Source organism: Calonectris borealis, chromosome 19 (genome assembly GCF_964195595.1).
Source record: "Calonectris borealis chromosome 19, bCalBor7.hap1.2, whole genome shotgun sequence".
Lineage (NCBI taxonomy): Eukaryota > Metazoa > Chordata > Aves > Procellariiformes > Procellariidae > Calonectris > Calonectris borealis.
This window is the reverse complement of record NC_134330.1, coordinates 9,239,311-9,257,631: the sequence shown is the minus strand read 5'-3', so window position 1 is coordinate 9,257,631 and position 18,321 is coordinate 9,239,311. Positions and strand designations below refer to the sequence as shown.

General features: G+C 42.5%; 1 protein-coding gene across 4 annotated transcripts in view; it reads left to right on the top strand.

Annotated features, from left to right (window-relative positions):
• The window catches only part of ZZEF1 (zinc finger ZZ-type and EF-hand domain containing 1), a 59,685-nt gene extending 48,269 nt beyond the window's left edge, over window positions 1-11,416 (top strand). For all 4 annotated transcript variants that reach the window (XM_075168969.1, XM_075168967.1, XM_075168966.1 and 1 more), the window contains 7 exons: window positions 1,434-1,577; window positions 2,456-2,624; window positions 4,491-4,589; window positions 5,352-5,517; window positions 7,046-7,196; window positions 7,741-7,812; window positions 8,292-11,416. In XM_075168969.1, coding sequence (XP_075025070.1) covers window positions 1,434-1,577; window positions 2,456-2,624; window positions 4,491-4,589; window positions 5,352-5,517; window positions 7,046-7,196; window positions 7,741-7,812; window positions 8,292-8,366 — 876 coding nt within the window. In that variant the 3' untranslated portion in view covers window positions 8,367-11,416. The remainder of the gene's footprint in view (window positions 1-1,433; window positions 1,578-2,455; window positions 2,625-4,490; window positions 4,590-5,351; window positions 5,518-7,045; window positions 7,197-7,740; window positions 7,813-8,291) is intronic.
• The last annotated feature ends 6,905 nt before the right edge of the window (window positions 11,417-18,321 follow it).

Sequence of the window (18,321 nt, the reverse complement as noted above, 5' to 3'; positions counted from 1 at the left end):
AAATAAATCTTATAGAGAAATTGGTAAAATAGGCAGTCTGTTTTGAAAGCTGCTTTTTGTTAGATCTCAATGTGTATATTGTAATACCTGCTACTCCATTGATGAGCTGATTGTTACCGTGGTGGAAGTGATCTTGGAATTATAATAGAATGTTGTAATGAAAATGTCAACTCAATGCTTCACAGCAGTCGAAGCAATTCAAGTGCTGGCAATCCTCAAAGAAGGAATTAAAAATAAAACAGAAGGCATTGGTATGCCACTGAACCAATAGTATGCTCTCATCTGGACTACAGCATGTGACCTGACGTGCTGATCTCATTTAAAAAAAAAAAAAGATGCAGTACAACTAGAAAAGGTCTGGAGAAGATTAGTATAGCCATGGAATAACTTCAGTATGAGGAACCAACTAGTTTTCTTCATCCTGGATCTTTGCCCTGTGGGGGCATTGAGGGAGGAGGAGTAATGAAAAAGTCTGTTCCTCTTTCTCTGTAGTTTTAAAACAGTTAGCAGCAAGTATTATTCACTGGCCCTCCCAGTAAGAAAACAAAGGAGTGTCAGATTAAGTTAATAAGTGGCAGGTCCAAAACAAACCAAAAGAACTGGTTCTTGACACAGTATGTCATTGAAATTGTTGCCACAGGGTGTTTATAGAGGTTCAGAAAATGACAGGGTGAACTGATAGAATAAAAATCTTTTAGGGTGTATTAAATACAAAACGTAGCCTTTGTCTTAGGCTATTCTGCAAGTGTATGGAGGCAAAGAATGCATTCAGGGAACTCTGCTACATACTGCCTTTGTTTTCTAAACTCCTTTTCCCCAAGAAATCAATTTTTGGCTGATTTGGAGATGAACCTTTTGGTCTGAGCTAGTCTTACGTTTTATAGGAGGAGTTGGAAAATTGCAGGTGAAGAGATGTAATAGGTTGCTATAATGACCTGGAAAGGCCCTTGAGTAGCAGGACTCCTGATTCAGAGCTTTTGTGCTCTTTCGAGCTTCTTATATATGGAGTTGTACATTTTGAAGGCTAAAACGTATGACATACTCTATTAAAACCAGAACCTGTAGATATAGAAGGTAAGGGTGTCTGTTTAGTATGTTAACAAAGTTGTTTATCTTCCTTGTTTACAGCTTTAGTTTACTGTTAATTACTTTATGGATTAGCCTTGCTTCTAGCATTTGTGGAAAGAGATACAGCTAATAGCTCTCACGTTTTCATCAGATAAAGACTGAAATATCTGGAACAGAGGACAGAGTAAAATCTTCTGCACTTACGGAGATGACATCATTTGTGTCCTGTTTCTGGCTAGTAGCTCGATTCTCTCTTCCAAAATGTTGTGTGGCTAGAAATGACTCCTGTCAGTCATCAGCATGTAAGTTTGTAAATGTTGTTTTGATAGCAAATTGTGTTTACATGACGTGTTGCTTCTCCCCAGATTCTACAGAAAGTACTGCATGGATGCAATGAGAGCATGCTAGGAACAATGGCATTGACAGCTTGCCAGTTCATGGAGGAACCCGGAATGGCAGTCCAGATGCGTGAATCTAAACATCCTTATAACAACAATACTAATTTTGAGGTAATGTATTACAGTGCAGTGGATTTGCATGACTAGTTGAAAAAACATCAAGGTGGTTGGAGCAGAAGTCTCACGATTTTCCGTGTGTATACCATGGGACTTCTGTGCTTGAAGCGCCCGTGAGATACCTGTTCGGTCTTGCTTTTGAAAAGGCTGATACCAGATGACTGAGGCCTTGCCCTGTAAAGAAATATGTTCAATAAGGCACTTTAATGTAGTCCTACTTCAATTATGTGAAAAGTGCATAACTTAAATGAGTTTACATGCATGTGTTCGAAGCAGATCATATTCTTAAATGGTTTCAGGGCCTTAATGAGCAAATATTTCTACTCTTTCATCCAAAGGTTTGTTTCAGTTGGCCTGTTACTTCCTTGTGCTGTTGGACGAAAGCTAGGAGTGGAGTCTTTTTTTCTTGTATTTCTCATTTTAGACTATCATCTTCTGACACAAACAGTTTCTGATTTTCTTTCCTTGATATTGTTTTGAAAGCATTTTTCTAATGTAGTTTGATAAGTAATTATTGCCTCTGGGCAGTCTTGGAATTTTTAATTTCCCTGCAGCTCTGACTTTTCTGTTTTTTATTTTTAAAATGCATATAAACCTTTAGGTTCTGGCCATGAGATCAATATCAGCAACAATTACGGCTTTTAAAAAACCAAAGCATTGCTAGCAATTAATTTTACATGCTTAACAGCTAATGCAAACAATAGGCCATGCTTTACATTTGTTAAATTAGCTCCGGATAAAAATATCGAAGAGTTTTTCCCACAGAGATGCTGTAATATTTGTTATATCTCCCTTGTTTATATGGTGAAAGTTAAGTAGCTTCTTGGTAATATAGTATTACAGTATACAAAGATCACGTGCTTATTTCTCAGGATAAAGTTCACATTCCTGGTGCTATCTACCTCTCAATCAAATTCGACTCTCAGTGTAACACAGAAGAAGGCTGTGATGAGTTGCTCATGTCCAGCAGCAGTGATTTCCAGCAGGATCGGCACAGCTTCAGTGGGTCTCCGCAGAAATGGAATGATTTTGAGCTTCCAGGTGAATATGCAGTGTTTCAAAGTGCAAATGTATAGGATATATAGTATCCAGGACTCTCAAGAGAAACTACTGAAAGATGACAGTTAAATGCAGATGTTCTTGAGATGTGCGGGGGGGAAAAAAAAAATCCTTTTCTTGTCCCAACCTGTTTGCTCTGATGTGCTGCTCTTGCATTTGTGTCTTAGAAGTGGGCTTATCTGTTGTTCTGCTACTTGACCTTTTTTTTCCACGCCTCAGTCAAAGCATGCACTTAGCTACTGGAAACAAATTTTGATCTTGATTCTGTTCCAACACAGTCCTTGCTCTGCACGATATTCACTTACATTGTTTCTGCCTTGTCTTACTTTCCACAGGAAGCACATTTAAAAAAGAAAAAAAAAGATAGGCTTATCTCTTGTCCCTGTGCTATACTAGTGCTCAGAGCAAATAAAGAGTGTGTGTCAATGCCTTGTCTCCAGTTGCCTTAGAGCATAGCTGAAAAAAAAAAAAAAATCAGTCATTTGATTGACAACTTCAGTCTGTATTCTCTAAGCAGGTTTTGGATAACGCAGTAGCAAATGCCAGTGAGCTGAAGGTCCCATGCTTCCTATGTTGAGTTGTTTTAACCCACTGAGCGCTGTGGCGTTGCAGGAAGCTTTTGACTTTGAGTACTGTCAGTAGCTGTAAATAGGTTTAGGAACTCTCTTAGCAAAGCAGTTTAGGTTACAAGGTGCTAGTTAGAAACAAATGTGTGCTCTGAGAAATATTTTGGATTTTTATGAACTTCTTTCTGTCCTCCTTTTGCTCCCAAATAGTTGCAGAGGTTTGCCAAGAAACTGAACTTTGAGGCCCATTGTTTTGGAGCAGTCTTGGCTGTGAAACTTGAGTTTCACCTTGTGAAACTTCATTTCCAGCCAAGACTGTCTGGATTAAGGCTCTTGATTTCACTCAGCAGGCTTTAGCTGAAACGAGGCATTTGAAGGCTTCTAGGTTTTTCATGTGATGGCAGGGCTTTCTCAAGACTCCTGGGAGTAGGAGAGAGCAATGGCTGCATTTTGTGATGAGAAAGGGAACAGGGTTTTAGATTTTTTTTTTTTTTTTTTTTTTTTAATCCTAAAAAATGTTTTCAAAGTTTTTCTCCTTCATGAAACTCCTTCATGAAACTGAAAATTCTGCTTCCCAATGAAAACTAGCGTGCTTGTCCCAGGCAGGACAGAAGGAAATTCTAAGTTTTAACCAGATCTAATATTACAGAGCACAATAGGTAAGGATATGTTTTGTTTAGCATTACAGCTAATTACCAGTGTTTATCTCTGTGAAGCTGTAGATGCTACAATGACAGGAACTTCTTGAATGTTCCACTGCCTGATTGTAAAATGGTCAAACGTTGTGGAAGTTCTTTCACTCTTAAGTGGTTAACAACTTTGTTCCCTAGAGTAAAAGTTTCTGACATGTAAAAGCAGTGCAACTTTACTTTTGCAGTTTTTTAACCTTTTCTTTAATGGACTGTGAACTTGGCTGCCTATGTAGAGGTTCTTTTTTCATAAATCATAACTGATCCATAACACAATTGGAGAAATGAAGTTTAACTGTGTGCAGTACAGAGTTCCTTTAACTCCCTCTTCTTCTATGTAGTTGACAAAAACGTAAGAGACATTATCCTTGTAAGTATCTTTATACAGTGGAAACCTCCACTGGAGGCTTCAGCCTCCTGTTTATCATACTGTCCTGTGCATTTCGTAAGTACCAAAAAGTAAAAGATCACCTCTCTTGAATGACGATATCTAGGATTAATTTATGACAGGCTTTTCATTTGAATTGTATTTGTGATAGCAAAACTAACTCAGAAGGTAGTAATGTGGATTTTCTTCCTTCCCTTGTACGCAGGAGACACACTCTATTACCGATTTACTTCTGACATGAGTAACACTGAGTGGGGTTATAAGTTTACAGTGACAGCAGGTCATCTTGGAAGGTTTCAGACAGGTAAGCACTGCTCAGAATGTATCGGAAAGGACTTTTTGGAGTTATTTTGCTGAGCTTTGACAGACTTGTGGTTATCCCTTTTTTTGACTTAGAATTTGCTTTCTCCAGTGTTTCGGAAATAACGTGATTAGTTTTGCTCAAGTTAAAACTTGACTAATGTCTCTTACTTGCTGTGACTTTATGCTAGAAATACCAAATCTTCACAGGGACTTGGAGATAACAATTATAATAATGTTATTTGCATTCAAAGTCTCATTATATGACAGTAATTACACACAGGATTTAGTAAACACTGCAAGGTGCCATAATTGGAAACAGAAATAATTGTAATTGTGTTTTTAAAAAATAGTTATCCATTAAAATAGGCTGGTTCTGGATCTAATTTCTAGATATAGCATGAAAGGTTTTGTTCGTTTATTTTAGAGTTTAAAGATTTCTAATGAAATTGAGGGTGGTGGATGATTTGCAATCAGCAAAACTCTGCTGCATATCACATAATAGTGAGGATCTGTGGTTTTTTTGCCCTATTTGGGCAAAACTTTAATTTCAGGTAGGATTCTTTCTAATTTTTATCTAAGTTTTGCCCCAGAAAAGACGTGCGATGTCAGCATGTAATCTAGAATTATCTCTTGATTTTTGCCTGGTATTTTTCTTCGATATTTCTTGCTTGCCAGAGCAATACTTAGTATATGGAGAAGAGAAAACTGAATATATGAACAGAATGGATCCTTACAAAAGTAACGGCTGTTTGATTCCCCCCAGGGTTTGAAATTCTAAAGCAGATGCTGTCTGAGGAAAGGGTAATTCCTCACCTCCCGCTGGCCAAAATCTGGGAATGGCAGGTCGGGGTAGCGTGCCGTCAGACTGGTCACCAGCGTTTGAAGGCTATCCACTTGCTCTTGAAGATAGTGCAGTGCAGCGCCCAGAGGTAGGTGCACTGTTCTATATTGTACATTAAAAGGCAAAGGGCAGGAGAAGAAAAAGTGACTAAGCTGATATTATTTTGAAGCCAGAAAACCATGATTTGAAGTAGGTATTCTTAATTTGCATTTCGGATACAATTCACAGTGCCTTGATAGCAGAAACTTACTCTAAGGGGTTTTTTTTGAAAACTTTTTCTCTTCTTTCTTGGCTTTTAAAAAAGGTCCAATGAATTCAAAAAAATCACTCCGAAAGAGGACAAAAAAAAGATTTCAATTAATTTTCTAGAAATTTATGTTCTTTGTATTAGTCGTACTTCAGAATTAAGGTGAGGATGGAATAATAAACTGGTGAAATGATGATCTGATTCTCTATAAAGTAAATAACTTTTAAATTATTATTTTTAGTTGTACCACTAAGCCTGTAATTGAGTTTTAGAAGAGATAGGTGTGCTAATGTTTATGTATGTATGGCATGGGTATTTCTTATGAAAATACATATTCAAAAAAATGTTGAGCTTTCATAGTGCTTTGCAAATGTCTATAGTCACATTAACTCAATAGAGATGCTGGAAACAAAGACAACAATGCTGGAACACTGACACTTATCTAGGTTATGTCCTTTCAGTTCAGAACAAGCAAAATCATGAAAACAGCATCCTACTAGCTTACTTTGATAAAGAGAAGTCAAAAAGTATATTCACATATAGTAATAAAAATGGACAATTACATAAAACCATTGCTTAACTCTGTAAATTTTAGATACACCGATCTGTATTCAAGTCTGAAAAACTGATTTTGGTATTAGTTGTAATCACAGATTTATTATTTTTTCAAGTTCCTTTAGTTTTTTTCGTCAGAAAATGTCTGCTTTGTCATGTAGACAACAAATTTAATTGCTAAAAGATCAAGTCTCCATTGTGCTTATAATATTTAGTATTTTTCTTGTCTTAATCTGATGATAGATTCTGAAATTGAGTTTCCCACCTTCTCCCCCCCTACTGAATGATATTTGTCATCCTATCTGTATGATAAGTGACATTGGGGTTAGCTAGCTTTAACTCAGGAGTAGGAAGGAGGCAGGGTTGGAACTGTTTGTAAAGCTATATATCAATTTTTGTCTGTCTGCCCTATACAGGCATCACCTGCTCAGCGCTGTAGTTCAGTATTATATAATTTCAAGCAGTGGAGCTAGAGCATTTAGCAAAGTGATGTATATAGTTATTTTAAAGTCCTCATTTCAGGAGGCCACTCAGTTTTAGAAAAGTCATTTAGATGTATTCATGGATATGAGGTTTTCTCCACTTCACTGATTCTGAATGAAATTCATTGGGCTGAAACACCTGACTGTATTTAGATTTTAAAATACTACTTGTGTTTCTTCCTTCATTTATACATCTAACTGTCAAAACTGTATGTTTTTATTCTCTTAAATTTGTTTGGGGTTTGTTTTCTTTTTTCCCTTCCCAGAAACAGGCGTAAGATCATGGTTACTCACTACTTCATTGCTATTTAATTTAAATTACTTTTTTTCAGGGACTGTGACCTCACCTTGTTGAAGCCACTTTGGCAGCTTTTCACCCATATGGAAAACAACTTGTGTCATGACATGACCAAGCCTGGTATTCTCCTTCCTCTTCATCGTGCACTTGCAGAACTCTTCTTTGTTACAGAAAACAGAGTTACTGTAAGCAGTTCCTGTATTTGTATCCCTCCTCTCCCAGTGCTGGGGATGATAGGTCGTTCAGTGTTAAACTAAATGCAGTTTTCCTTTATCTTGGCAAAGTTCATCAGAGCTTTAGAAACATTAAATGCTTCAGAAACATTAACAACTTTCTCTTGGGGAGTCTGGTAGCAAATTCTAATACAGGGGCAGACTGTTGCTTTATCCATCGTGGGACCTTAAGTAATAGTCATGACTCTTCCTTGTGCGATTAAGGCAGTAGGCCCTAAAGCCACTGTTTATTCTGAGGAATGCTGATTTAATAATTAATTTAAAGGTATTTGAGTGTGGTTTTCCTTGCATTGATTTTGAATGTTATGTATGAACAGTCTGTAATGAACTGATTTCTGTGGTCACAAACTATGTTCTAGTCCAGGAGAGTCTTGTGTGTAGTTCTGATACCTTTGGTTCTTGGGGAGTGCTATAATGATCAGCATTTTAACGTTAATTAGTAAGATGGTGTCTTTGGTAGAAACGTTGGTGTTCACTGAATGCTTTCTGGCTGCAGGAGCTTGGATCTCTACAGGAGTATTTGCTTGCCTTAAATACTGAAGATCATCTTCATCGCTGTACAGCACAGGTAATAAGATTGGACAACCCCAGAGATGTGTGGGTTTGTGCTATTTTTCTGGCAGACAGAGATAATGGATGATTTCTGATTGCCCAGTGGAGTTTTATAAACTTGGGCTTTACAATACCGTGACAGGCCTCTGAAACTTGTGAATGAACTACGCACAAATGCTGTTCTCCTTTAATAGTCAGATGATGTGCCACAAACTGGCTGTTGGGTGTAATCGGGTGTATCTGTTTTACCGAACTGACCTCTCAACTGCCAAAACATGGAAATGGGGAGGGGGGCTGGTCTTTCAGCAGCTGGAAGTGCACTTGCCTTGCTGAAACTGCCTGGATGCATGAGAGTTACTGCACTACCAGGAGATGACCAGGTAGAAACGGGATGGTTATTTATCTATTTCTGTTTAATTTCATACAAGGATTTCTTTACAGTTTTGGATTGAGGAGAATCTTTGACGTTACTTTGTTTTTCCTTCTCTCTTCTAGGCCCTGAAAAACATTGCTGCTATCAGCCTTGCCATTAACTATCCGAACAAATCAACAAGTTTCTGGAATGTTTAATACTGGCTCAGGCCGGAGTGCATGGGATAGAGTAGTTTGTCCATAGGACATTGGAACAAACATCTTAACTCCGTTCAGGAAAAGTTCCTTCAGCTTCAGTGTATGAGCACTCTGCAGCCTTCCTTCCTTCCACCTTGATGTAGAATTTGTAAAAGTAAAAGCGCACTTCAATGAAAAAGCACATCTTGAAGTAACTCACCCGTCGCCTACAGTTATGTATGCACATATTGTAGCATGTTAGAGTAAACAGAACAATATTTTTTTTTATTCAGAGGAAGTAAACGAAAGAAGGTAGCTGAACTATGAGAATGGAAGGCCCCTGCGTTGGTATCGTCTGCTCCCAAGGAAACTTGATTGATGGAACGTGACTGCTGAACTCAGAGTGATGCCGTCAGCAGCATCTATTATATATCATTGAAGTGAAATAGGCAAACCAGAATCTGGTGGGCTGATGCAGAAATGGTCCACTCTTGAATCCTGCCATGTTTGCTTTTGCTTTGAAGGCTACTACCCAAGGAAAAGAACTTTAATTCTTACTAAACTACAGGTTGTAAAACAAATTCTGGGTGATTCACATAGCAGTTAAAGGATTCCAGTTTCAGAGCATCCTCGTGCAAGAGGTTAATGTTTCTCCTGTTCTTTGATTCAATCAGCTGGATCATCTATTCTTACCTTAATTTATCTCCAATGTGTTATTCTAAATAGTACGTTATTCTAGGGCAGAGAGCAAAGGCTGGCCTCCGTTCACAAAGCAGTGGTAATATGAAGAACTGAGGAACTTACATGTTTCTCGAAGATCACATCTTTACAAGAAATTATTCATGAGGCTTTTTTCTTTTAATTATTTCGATACTAGAGGCTTAGGAGGTCCTTCTTGGCAATGTTGGGAACCCGGACTCCCAGCACTCAGCGTGGGGGTTAATGATCAATCCAGTCTTACCTTATAGAGCAATAACTGCATTACTCTTAGTGACCATGGAATGAATTACAGACCTTCTATGCTGAAATAAATTGGCTTTCTTCCTACTCAACTACACTGGTTATTCCCTTTCCAAAGAGTTAAAAAGAACATAGAAGGATTTGGGGGTTTATTTTGTATAGCGTTATACAGCATGTAGAGCTGGTCTTGTCAAGTATGAGTTCAGAGAACTTTTTGCGCTAATTATTTTCTTCTTCACTTCGTCACCTCAACATTAGGATATGAAAAAAAAAAAGCAACCAAAAGCTTCAGTAGTAACTGAATGCAAGTTGTGTAAAGTCAGTGGCTCTGTCAGAAGGGAATGTGCTTATTGACCTTGCTTGTCCAACAGGTGAGTGGTGCCTAAATAGCAATGTGCAACGTGCACAGGAGCACCGCTTTGGGGGATGACCTCTGAATTGACGGTCTTACCAGCTGGGGCTGGAATTTTTAAGGGTGGTCCAATCTCCCTCTGAGAGGGAAATGTGCAGTAATACATCCCCTTTTTTTGGATGGCCTCTAGTGCTGTAGTTAAAGATGTTTTGACTTCTGTTCAGCCAGGTGAGTGCAAAGTGAATGCTTCCTCAGGGGATGAGGTTGAATCAGAATGTGATTATTCTGCCTGAAAGACTTAAAACTGAAGACCAAGAAGCACTATGCTGAAGCCATTGCCTTCAGGGATGGAGTGGCCCTCTTAGCAAATGAGAATGTCAGAATTCAGGAAAAACGTACTATTTATCAAAGACTGAAAGGAGGCGGAGAGATACTGCTCTGAAACCCCCTCCTCGAATATACTGTAGTTGAAGGTTAAAGCCCTCCCTTCCTTCCTGAATGAGATCACGATGGGAAGGGAGTTATCAAAGTTGTGGCGTATCTTTAACGCGTGGATCGTTTTGTTCCCACATCCGAGTAACGTATTTGAGTTCGCAATCTCACTGCAGGGGTGTCTGAGAGATCCCTGAGGAACCAACTGTTTCACACTTTCTAATAGCATGAACAGATTCCAGGAACGGGGAGTTGCTCCACCAAAATGAGACATTCTTAAGTCTACTTTAGGGAGTCGTATTGATGGGATAGATGAGCATTTTGAAATTGCTCTTCTTGAGCGTAGGACTTTCTATTCACTGCCTCAGTGTGAATCCATGGCTAAGCAGTCAAGGATGTGCAATGGGCTGATTTGCTAAGGCATGTAGCATGCTGCCGGGATCTGCCTGTTTTAGTCCAAGAAGGCTTTTTTCTTTTTTTAACATCAGGGATGAAGACTGTAAATAAACCATTCACAGAACCTGTCGTGGCTCTATCATACTCACATTTTTTTCCGTTGGACTGTCTTTCTGCTTTCTGTATGAAGACATGAGGCTGCAAGGATGACACAGGAGTGGCCAGTGTTCCTTACTAGGTGTACCACTTAACTTACTCTACCAGCAGTAACTGGCCTTGTGAGTCAGTCATCGCGCCCTGAAGGGACTGTCTAGGAACAGTGTCCACTAAATATAATTTCTACCCACTAGATGGAACTGAAGGACTGTGACCTGAGTTGACACTGAATCTGTTGCTGCCTTACAACTCAATCATTCGTTACGGATTTTTTAAGAGACAAGAAACACTGATTTTTTTTTTTTTTTTTTTTTTTCCCTTCTGATAGTTTTAAAGAAAGAGGGAAGAGAATACCAATAATGAATATTCATGATCAATCACATTTTGAAAATCCTGCAGCAGTTCCAAGTGGATGCGGATGATACTATTGAATAGTATAAAACTGTCTGGAAAACAGGTATGCTGAAAATGTGCCTAATATTAAAAAAAAAAAGTTGTCCTGCCTGAATCACCTATGATGTGTTTAAAACAAACCATATTGTTCCTAATGATACATTTGACTTGCTTTCATTAAACACTTAAAAAAGAGTTTTATAATTTCTTTTCTTACGGGTTTACTACTTTGCAATTTTTATCAGTTGTTTAAAATATATCAGACCTTTAGATTTATTCCACTTCAGTTCAACATGTAAAAAGAAAGCTACAGATGTGGGTAAAATATGCAAATGAAGAGAAATATATTGTAAAAATTCTATAAAAACAAAAAAGTACAACACAGTGTCTGTTTTTTGTTTGCTTTTCTTCTCTCCTCACTGAATGTTAAATGCTTGAATTTGCAGTGAGATCCAGGGTTTTCCTTACGAATCTTCATTTTCAATGCCTGTAAGCAAACCTGCTTTTCCTCATGCGGTTAGTATATATCTGATATTGTATCAAACGATGCAGGATACATACTTCTGGAGCCGTCTCTTAAATTCCAGCCCTGCTGTTTACATTCCAGTGGCCTTATCCTAAAAATGAAGTTTTCCCGTGGATATCCATTGGTTTCAGTGCCTGTATTTATTTACTTCCAGACCTGAAAGACACATCTGGGGCACCAGATGTCTCATGTAAAGCTGAGATTTGTCTTAGTATCTCTTCATTCTAATTAGCGGTGTTTATCAGCGGAAGTGCTTGTTCCTACCTAGTCCAATGGGCTTAGTTTAAAAGTTTATTTACCTTGCGTTTGGCTCAAGGCAAGGGTTGTTCAGGGAAGTGTGAGTGAGGAAGTCGACATCTTTCTGTATTGACCTAAAGCTGTAAGTTGTTTCCACTGGTTCCACGTGCTCAGAGAATGGTCTTACTAGGTAATTTTATTAAATACAAGTACATAGTATGATTGTGAAGTTGTGGGAGAATGGGGACCGTTCCCTGAGACAACCAGGTTTGAGGTCTCAGCCGGTGTAAGCAAGGTGATAAATCTAACAAATTCAGTTTAATCTGCTATTAAATTTAGTGTGGTCCTAGGCATTGGAATGTAACAGGGATCATCCCCACCATCATGTCTGGGAACCGCTGTTTTTCAGATCAAGATAATTAAGACTCTTTTTCTTCCAAGAGATCAAAATTAGGCTGCAAGCTAACTTGTAAGTGGGTGACTTTTTTTAACCTACTTTTAGGAGAAGGCTACACCATGCTTGAAACAGAACTGGCCCAAACGCCCTGAGTTTTCACAGCCTAGCTCAGCTGTAACATTTCCAGTGGGTCTTGTATCTTTGCAAACATTAGGGCAAGACCTGCCCTTTTATACCATTTTAAATCTGGGGCGAGCGTCCGCAAATCCATGAAGGTACCCCTGCTATAAAATCTGGGCGCATTGGAGCAGAGGAAGCCCCGATAACCTGATTCGGTACTTTCCTTTCCCTTTCTAATGATGAACGTGGTTTCTTGCAACCCGAAGTGAGTGGTGTTGGGTATCTGCTGGGGAAGGCACCAGCACAAGCATCATACCTTGTTTTCAGGGGACAAACAACAACCGCAACCGTGGGAGCCTATAAAAAGCATGACTTGGTCTTTAGGTAAAGCTACTAGAATGGTGGAAAACAGATTAATTATATAAAGAGGATGCTTTTCAACACTCGGCCGGTTAGTCTGTAGAAGGTCAGGCTGGATAATAACTGGAACAAAGAATGTGCATTGGTAAAATGGCCTGGAAAAACAGGAACTGTGCTGGGCTTTGTAGGGGGAAACAGAAATCTGGCCACCTCTGAATTTAAAGCAAAGAAGTCGATTCCGGTTCAAGTGAATAAGAGAGAAACCCACTGTGAATAGGGAAGGAATTAAGTAGGAGGTGAAGGAAGTAAGATTAAAGCTCATTCTTTCCATGATGGTCAGGTCTAATTTAATCGGGTCTATTCTGCAGTAATCTTTCCTGATTTTTACCTAAGAAAGCACAAATAATGAAAAGCTGGTACCCAGCTCAAACCCAGGCTGCAACATTGTAGTGAGGCTCATAAATGGGTATGCAGTCTAAGGAGGAATAAACACTTTAAAAACACCCAAACACCTTATTTTGTCCAACTGGAAACATCAACAAGAATTCCTGATAAATAGATGGAAATCTCAAACAGTTTTGGAGTGGTCCTTAGCATTTCGAGACTCGTTCTTTTTATATTCAAGGGCTGAAAATGTTTGGATTTAGGAAACACGGAAAAAGAAGTGGAAAAACGATAACCAGCCTGTCTTGGAGACAGGGTCTTTCCACCTACGTGTAAGGCAGTTTGCTGGGGAGTTTCTCCTACTAATGCTTTTTGACAACTTTAATGATTTTTTTTTTTTTCCCCCTAAGCTGGTTTCTTGCTTCCATTCCCCACTTTACTGTCTGACTTTCCATAAATCTTACTGCATTTTTTTTTTTAAAACATTTGCAGTGCAAATAGCAAATATTTAAGCTTGCATTGCATGGAAAAAGTCAATTTTATGAAAACTAAAGAAACGTAACATTAAAACGCCTGCAAATATTTGTCAGCGATACCTTCTCTCGCAGGCTTATTTCCAAAACGCTTTGTTAGCATCTCCTAGCACCTAGTATCATCAAACGCGCTTACTCCAAGCCATTTTGATACCTGCCTGTGCACATGAGCGAGTGCTAGACGAGACGCTCCGCTTCACACGCGCGGTGTGGACCACGTCTGGCGGTGAACGCCCTCTCCTCTCTTCACAAGCGCTCTGGGGCGAGTTCCCCATCCCTACCTGCAAAAGACTGGCGTTTGACTAATTGTGGTGAGCTTAATTGTATTCTCTCCTCTGATGGCTCTGGGCAGTGACTCCGCTAATACATTTTCAGTTGTTTCTTACTTTTGTGACCTGCTCTAGCGCATCTCTGTGCCTTGCTGCAAGTTGCCCACAAAGCCGCGTTTTGTGGCTCCTTCGCTTGGCAGAGACGGAGCCGTGCGGCGTTTCCTTGGGGATACAGAGAGAACCGGCGCTCGGGCTTTCTGGTGGTTTCTGAAGACGGCCCTTTGCTGCTCTCAGGTGGTGTTTGCTCTCTTCCAGGAGGTGTTGGTAAGGTCGGTGCTAAACATCACACCTTCCTACTGCTTCGTGCCTAATATCTGACATGCAAAATTCTTTTTAGCCCTTTGTAAGGAGTCATTCCCCTTGCCTTTAACGCAGCTCTGTGGAGGTGGGCTGGGAGCTCAGCTTTCACCTCGCTGCCTTTCAGGCACCCAACGGTTTTAACCTCCTCAACCACACAAAATTTCTGGGAACCAGCAAAACACCTTATTGGACTCCAAAGGAGCTGCTGCTCCGCTCTAGCGGCATTGCTGCTGCACCAGGAATGTGGACAAACACGAAACGAAGTGAAAAGAGGCGAAGTGATGCGCAGCGTGTTTTGGTAATTATTTTATTTAAATATATTCCCCGTGTGTTTTTAGCCAGACCCAGTAAGTTTCGTCGAAGTATGCGACAGAGTTATTTCTGCGCTGTTGGATAGCTGCTGGGCGTTGCTCTGGGAGGGCTTCGCAGGTACGGGTTGCAGTGCGGGTATGGGTTGTATTCAGTTACTGCCATCAGCCGCAGGTTCTTGAAGCTCGGTCTGAATTTCTGGGTGAAACATCCCATGTTAATGCTTGAAGAATCCCAGGAAATGCTTCCTTTTATGACTATATACTTTCTAATCAGTAAAAGCATCCTATACAGATTTTTCTCTCTCCAACAAGTTGTCTCCTGTGGTATAACTCCTATGATAGGAGGAGTTCAATATACATATAAAGGTAGACATTCATTAGGGCTTCAGTTCATCACCATGCTTATCTTAGATTAAATTAAATATGGAATTAAGGTGTAATCTTAAACACATCTAGTTAAGCGTTTAAAGGTAGGCTTTAAATTGGTTTTGTTGCCTTGGAGCCTAAACAGACCAGACTGTTGGTAGGAAGTTCACAAATTGTACGGTTTTCTCTTGCATCCAGCAAAATTGCAAAGGCAAAAGAAAAAAAAAAAAAGATTAATTCTTGAGTCAGGAGAACTATTGAGTCAGGAGACCTTTAGCCTCATCGGCTTGCTTGAGAATAAGTCATGTCTGCGTTTCTTACCCTTCTCCTTTACATAAACCACCCACAGAAAACTCATTAATCAAAAACGTCAATGGTTTCACAGAACTGCCCCCCCTGCTCACACCTTGGATTTTATGTTCCTCGGAGTAGCAGGTTGGGCTTTTTTCTCCCCACCAATTGTATTTTTCTATTTTTTTAAATGTTTTTGTTCCTTCATACTGTGAGTGTTAATATTTAAAGAGGAAAGAGCGTTTCATCCTCCGTGGGGTCAATTCTGAATACGCAGCTGGATTTTAAATGACATCGCTTTGCCTTCAATAATTGTCCTTCTTGCGTTGCTCTGAAAAATTACATTTTCCTCCACTCGTTCACCCGTCTCAAAATACACGGTGATGCCTTTGATCTTTGGCACCTTATTTTTCTGCAGAAGATGTCTCAGCTTCTTCAAAGCTGACGGCGTCTCGGAGGCTGTGCTCTTTGCTTGCCGCTTTCCCCAGCGCGCCGGCTCGCTGCTGCGGCTGCTGCCTTTTCATGCGGTCGAGGGAGGCAAACCTCCTGTGGAGGCAGGACCCCGGGGGCTGAAAATAGTTGCTTTATTTACCAGCAACTCAAAGGCTCTCCGAGAGTAAAGCAAATCCCTCCTGCATTTTGCACTAATAATGCTTAAAGGTTATAGCTTTTCTTTAATAAAGTCGAGGGGGGAGATCCCTGGATGAGGAGCGTGGACCCATGTCCAGGAGGTCTCACTGCCTGTCCCCCGTGCTTGCCAGGCGCTATGGGAATTAGAGATGCTGCTCTGCTCCACGAGGTCTCCTCGCAGCCAAAATAGGGGTGGAAGGGCATGAGAAAGATCCCTCCAGTTCCGTGGGGGTTTTTGCCTGTTTTCTTTCCAATGCTCAGTGCACCTTCGTGCTCCCTGGGCCAGCAAAGGTTGCAGGGCGGCTGCACGCAGTGTAAGAGCCGTCGGTACCACCTCTGCAGGGTGAGCGGCTGCTGCTGTTAGAGGGTTTTTTCTGCCAAAAAAAAAAATCACACGTTTACTTCCCAGCTCGTTGCTTCAAGCACATCCCGAGCCCTCGCCAGGCAGCCGAGCGCCTGGGAACAGCGTGTCCTGTCGCGGGGAGCGGGAAGCGCCTGTTCTCGGTACAGCGACAACGGTGGCATACGGCCTCGGCGGGGCTGCCCGCCCCCGGAGCGGCTGCCGGCGGCCCCGCGGTGCCAGCCCTGCCCGGCTCCGGCAGCCGCTGCCCACGGACCACCGCGGGGGAAGGCGGGTGGCTGCCTGGGCTCCTGGGGGTCCGAGCGTGGGTCAGCTGGAGATGCGCCGGCTTCCGTGGCTAAAAGCAGCTCTGCAGCTTCTCCGAGTTGCAAACCCCGTGTGTGTCACTGCTGGGACAGCTCTGCCCTTTGCGATATGTGTGTGATTCCCGGGCTCCCGAGCAGGAGGAGCTTGCTTTCCCTGGGGGAAAGTCCTGCTCTCGATTTCCCCCAGAAAGTAGCCACTACTCCTCACCCCAGGGTGCTGCACCCTGCACAGCAGCACTGCCCTTACCTGGCCTTGTGTCCCGTGTGTCCCCCCCTCGGGACGTGGCTCCCGGCACGCGAGTGACCCACCGGCAGTTTTATTGCCCTGACAGACACAGTCATGATGCCACCGTCGTCTGCCCAAGGCAGCCTTTGGGCTTTTTTTCCTTGGAAGGATTTTCCTGCTTTGAGGATTTCAGAGAACCGCAGAGCCTCACCTGGTTCAGCAAGAACCGGGTCAGCTTCTGGTTGAGCTAACAGAGACCAGAGAGCGGCGATGGCTTCGCTCGCGCAGGCGTAAGCTGCGGGTGAGCGCCTTGACTCGACTTATGGCTGCTGATTTTTACACCCTCTGCACGAGGTCGTTGGGAGGCTCCCAGGGGAAGAAAGCAGATCCCTGCTGCACCCATAAAGCTGCCTGTGGTCTCCTCTTCTAATTCAGGGACTGGTTCCTGCCACGTTCCTGTGGTTGCCCATGTAGCATCTTCTCCTGGTGCTAAGAGCCGCTGTGCTCTGGGCAGCCCTCCGGCTGCCAGATGCTGAAGGCAGAGGCATCGCCACTTGCTTGTTCTCTCAAATATCCCTCAAGCTCCCACACTAGCCCTGAAATAAAAAATTTGCTTGCCGGTGAGGTCTGGGTTCCTCTTACCCGGGGCTGCTGCGAGCTGCAGGCATCTTTGTGTGGCGTCGAGCGGCTGTGTGGGGATTCATGCCGTTGTCAGCGCTGATCTATGGCTTTAATTACAAACTAGTCTTTTGGCAAGTCTCGGATAAGTCAAAACAGGCAATGGCAGCTCAGCCCCAGCTTGTGAGCGGTTCGGTTCAGTATTCGGGAGCCCTCATCTGCGGCAAAACTCAACCTGAACGTGAATGTCTCTGTGCAAAGGCTGGTTTTTGTGTCCCCCCACCAGCCGCTGGCAGCAAGCCACCGGCTCCCCAGACCTTGCTCTGCCCTCGCGACGGTGCGGCTTGGCCCTCTGACCTTCTCTTCTGGTGGCACAGCCAAGCTCCTGGCTCAGAGGTGCCTCCTTCGCCTGCGTCAGGTGTCCCAGGAGGGGTTTGCTGGGCCAGAGCATCCCCTTTCCGCAGGGGATGCCGGGGGGGGGGTCCTGTTTGGGGATGCTGCACCCCCAGACGCAGCGTCATGGCTCAGGCGTTGGGTTGACCTGCTGCTGTGCGTGGTTTTGCTTTGGGTGCTGCCATCGGGGCTTTCTGAGCGGCGGCACAACCCGGCAGCAGGATCTCGCCTCTCCCATTGCGGGAGCAAGACTCGAGGGTAGCATCCAGCTTGGGCACCTACGCTCCCCACCCAAACTTTGGAGACTTCTACGAGCCGGTGAGCGTTAGCCCTAGGCTGCGACTGCAAAATGGTGACACTGGAAAAGCAGCATCCTGGTGAGCAGAGCTGGGGGGGGGGATCCCCAAAATAAACTCCTCCCTTTGGGGTAACTGCTGCAGAGCTGGGACCCTGCCGTGGTGCTGGGAGCGACGGAGCAGCCCCACGCACGACCGTCCCATTTCTACGGACCACCGAGGAATCCCAGCTCAGGGGGATGCTGGAGGCGGCAGGTTTGTGCCCGGTCCACGCTCCCCCCTGTCCTGCTTTTTCACCTACTGC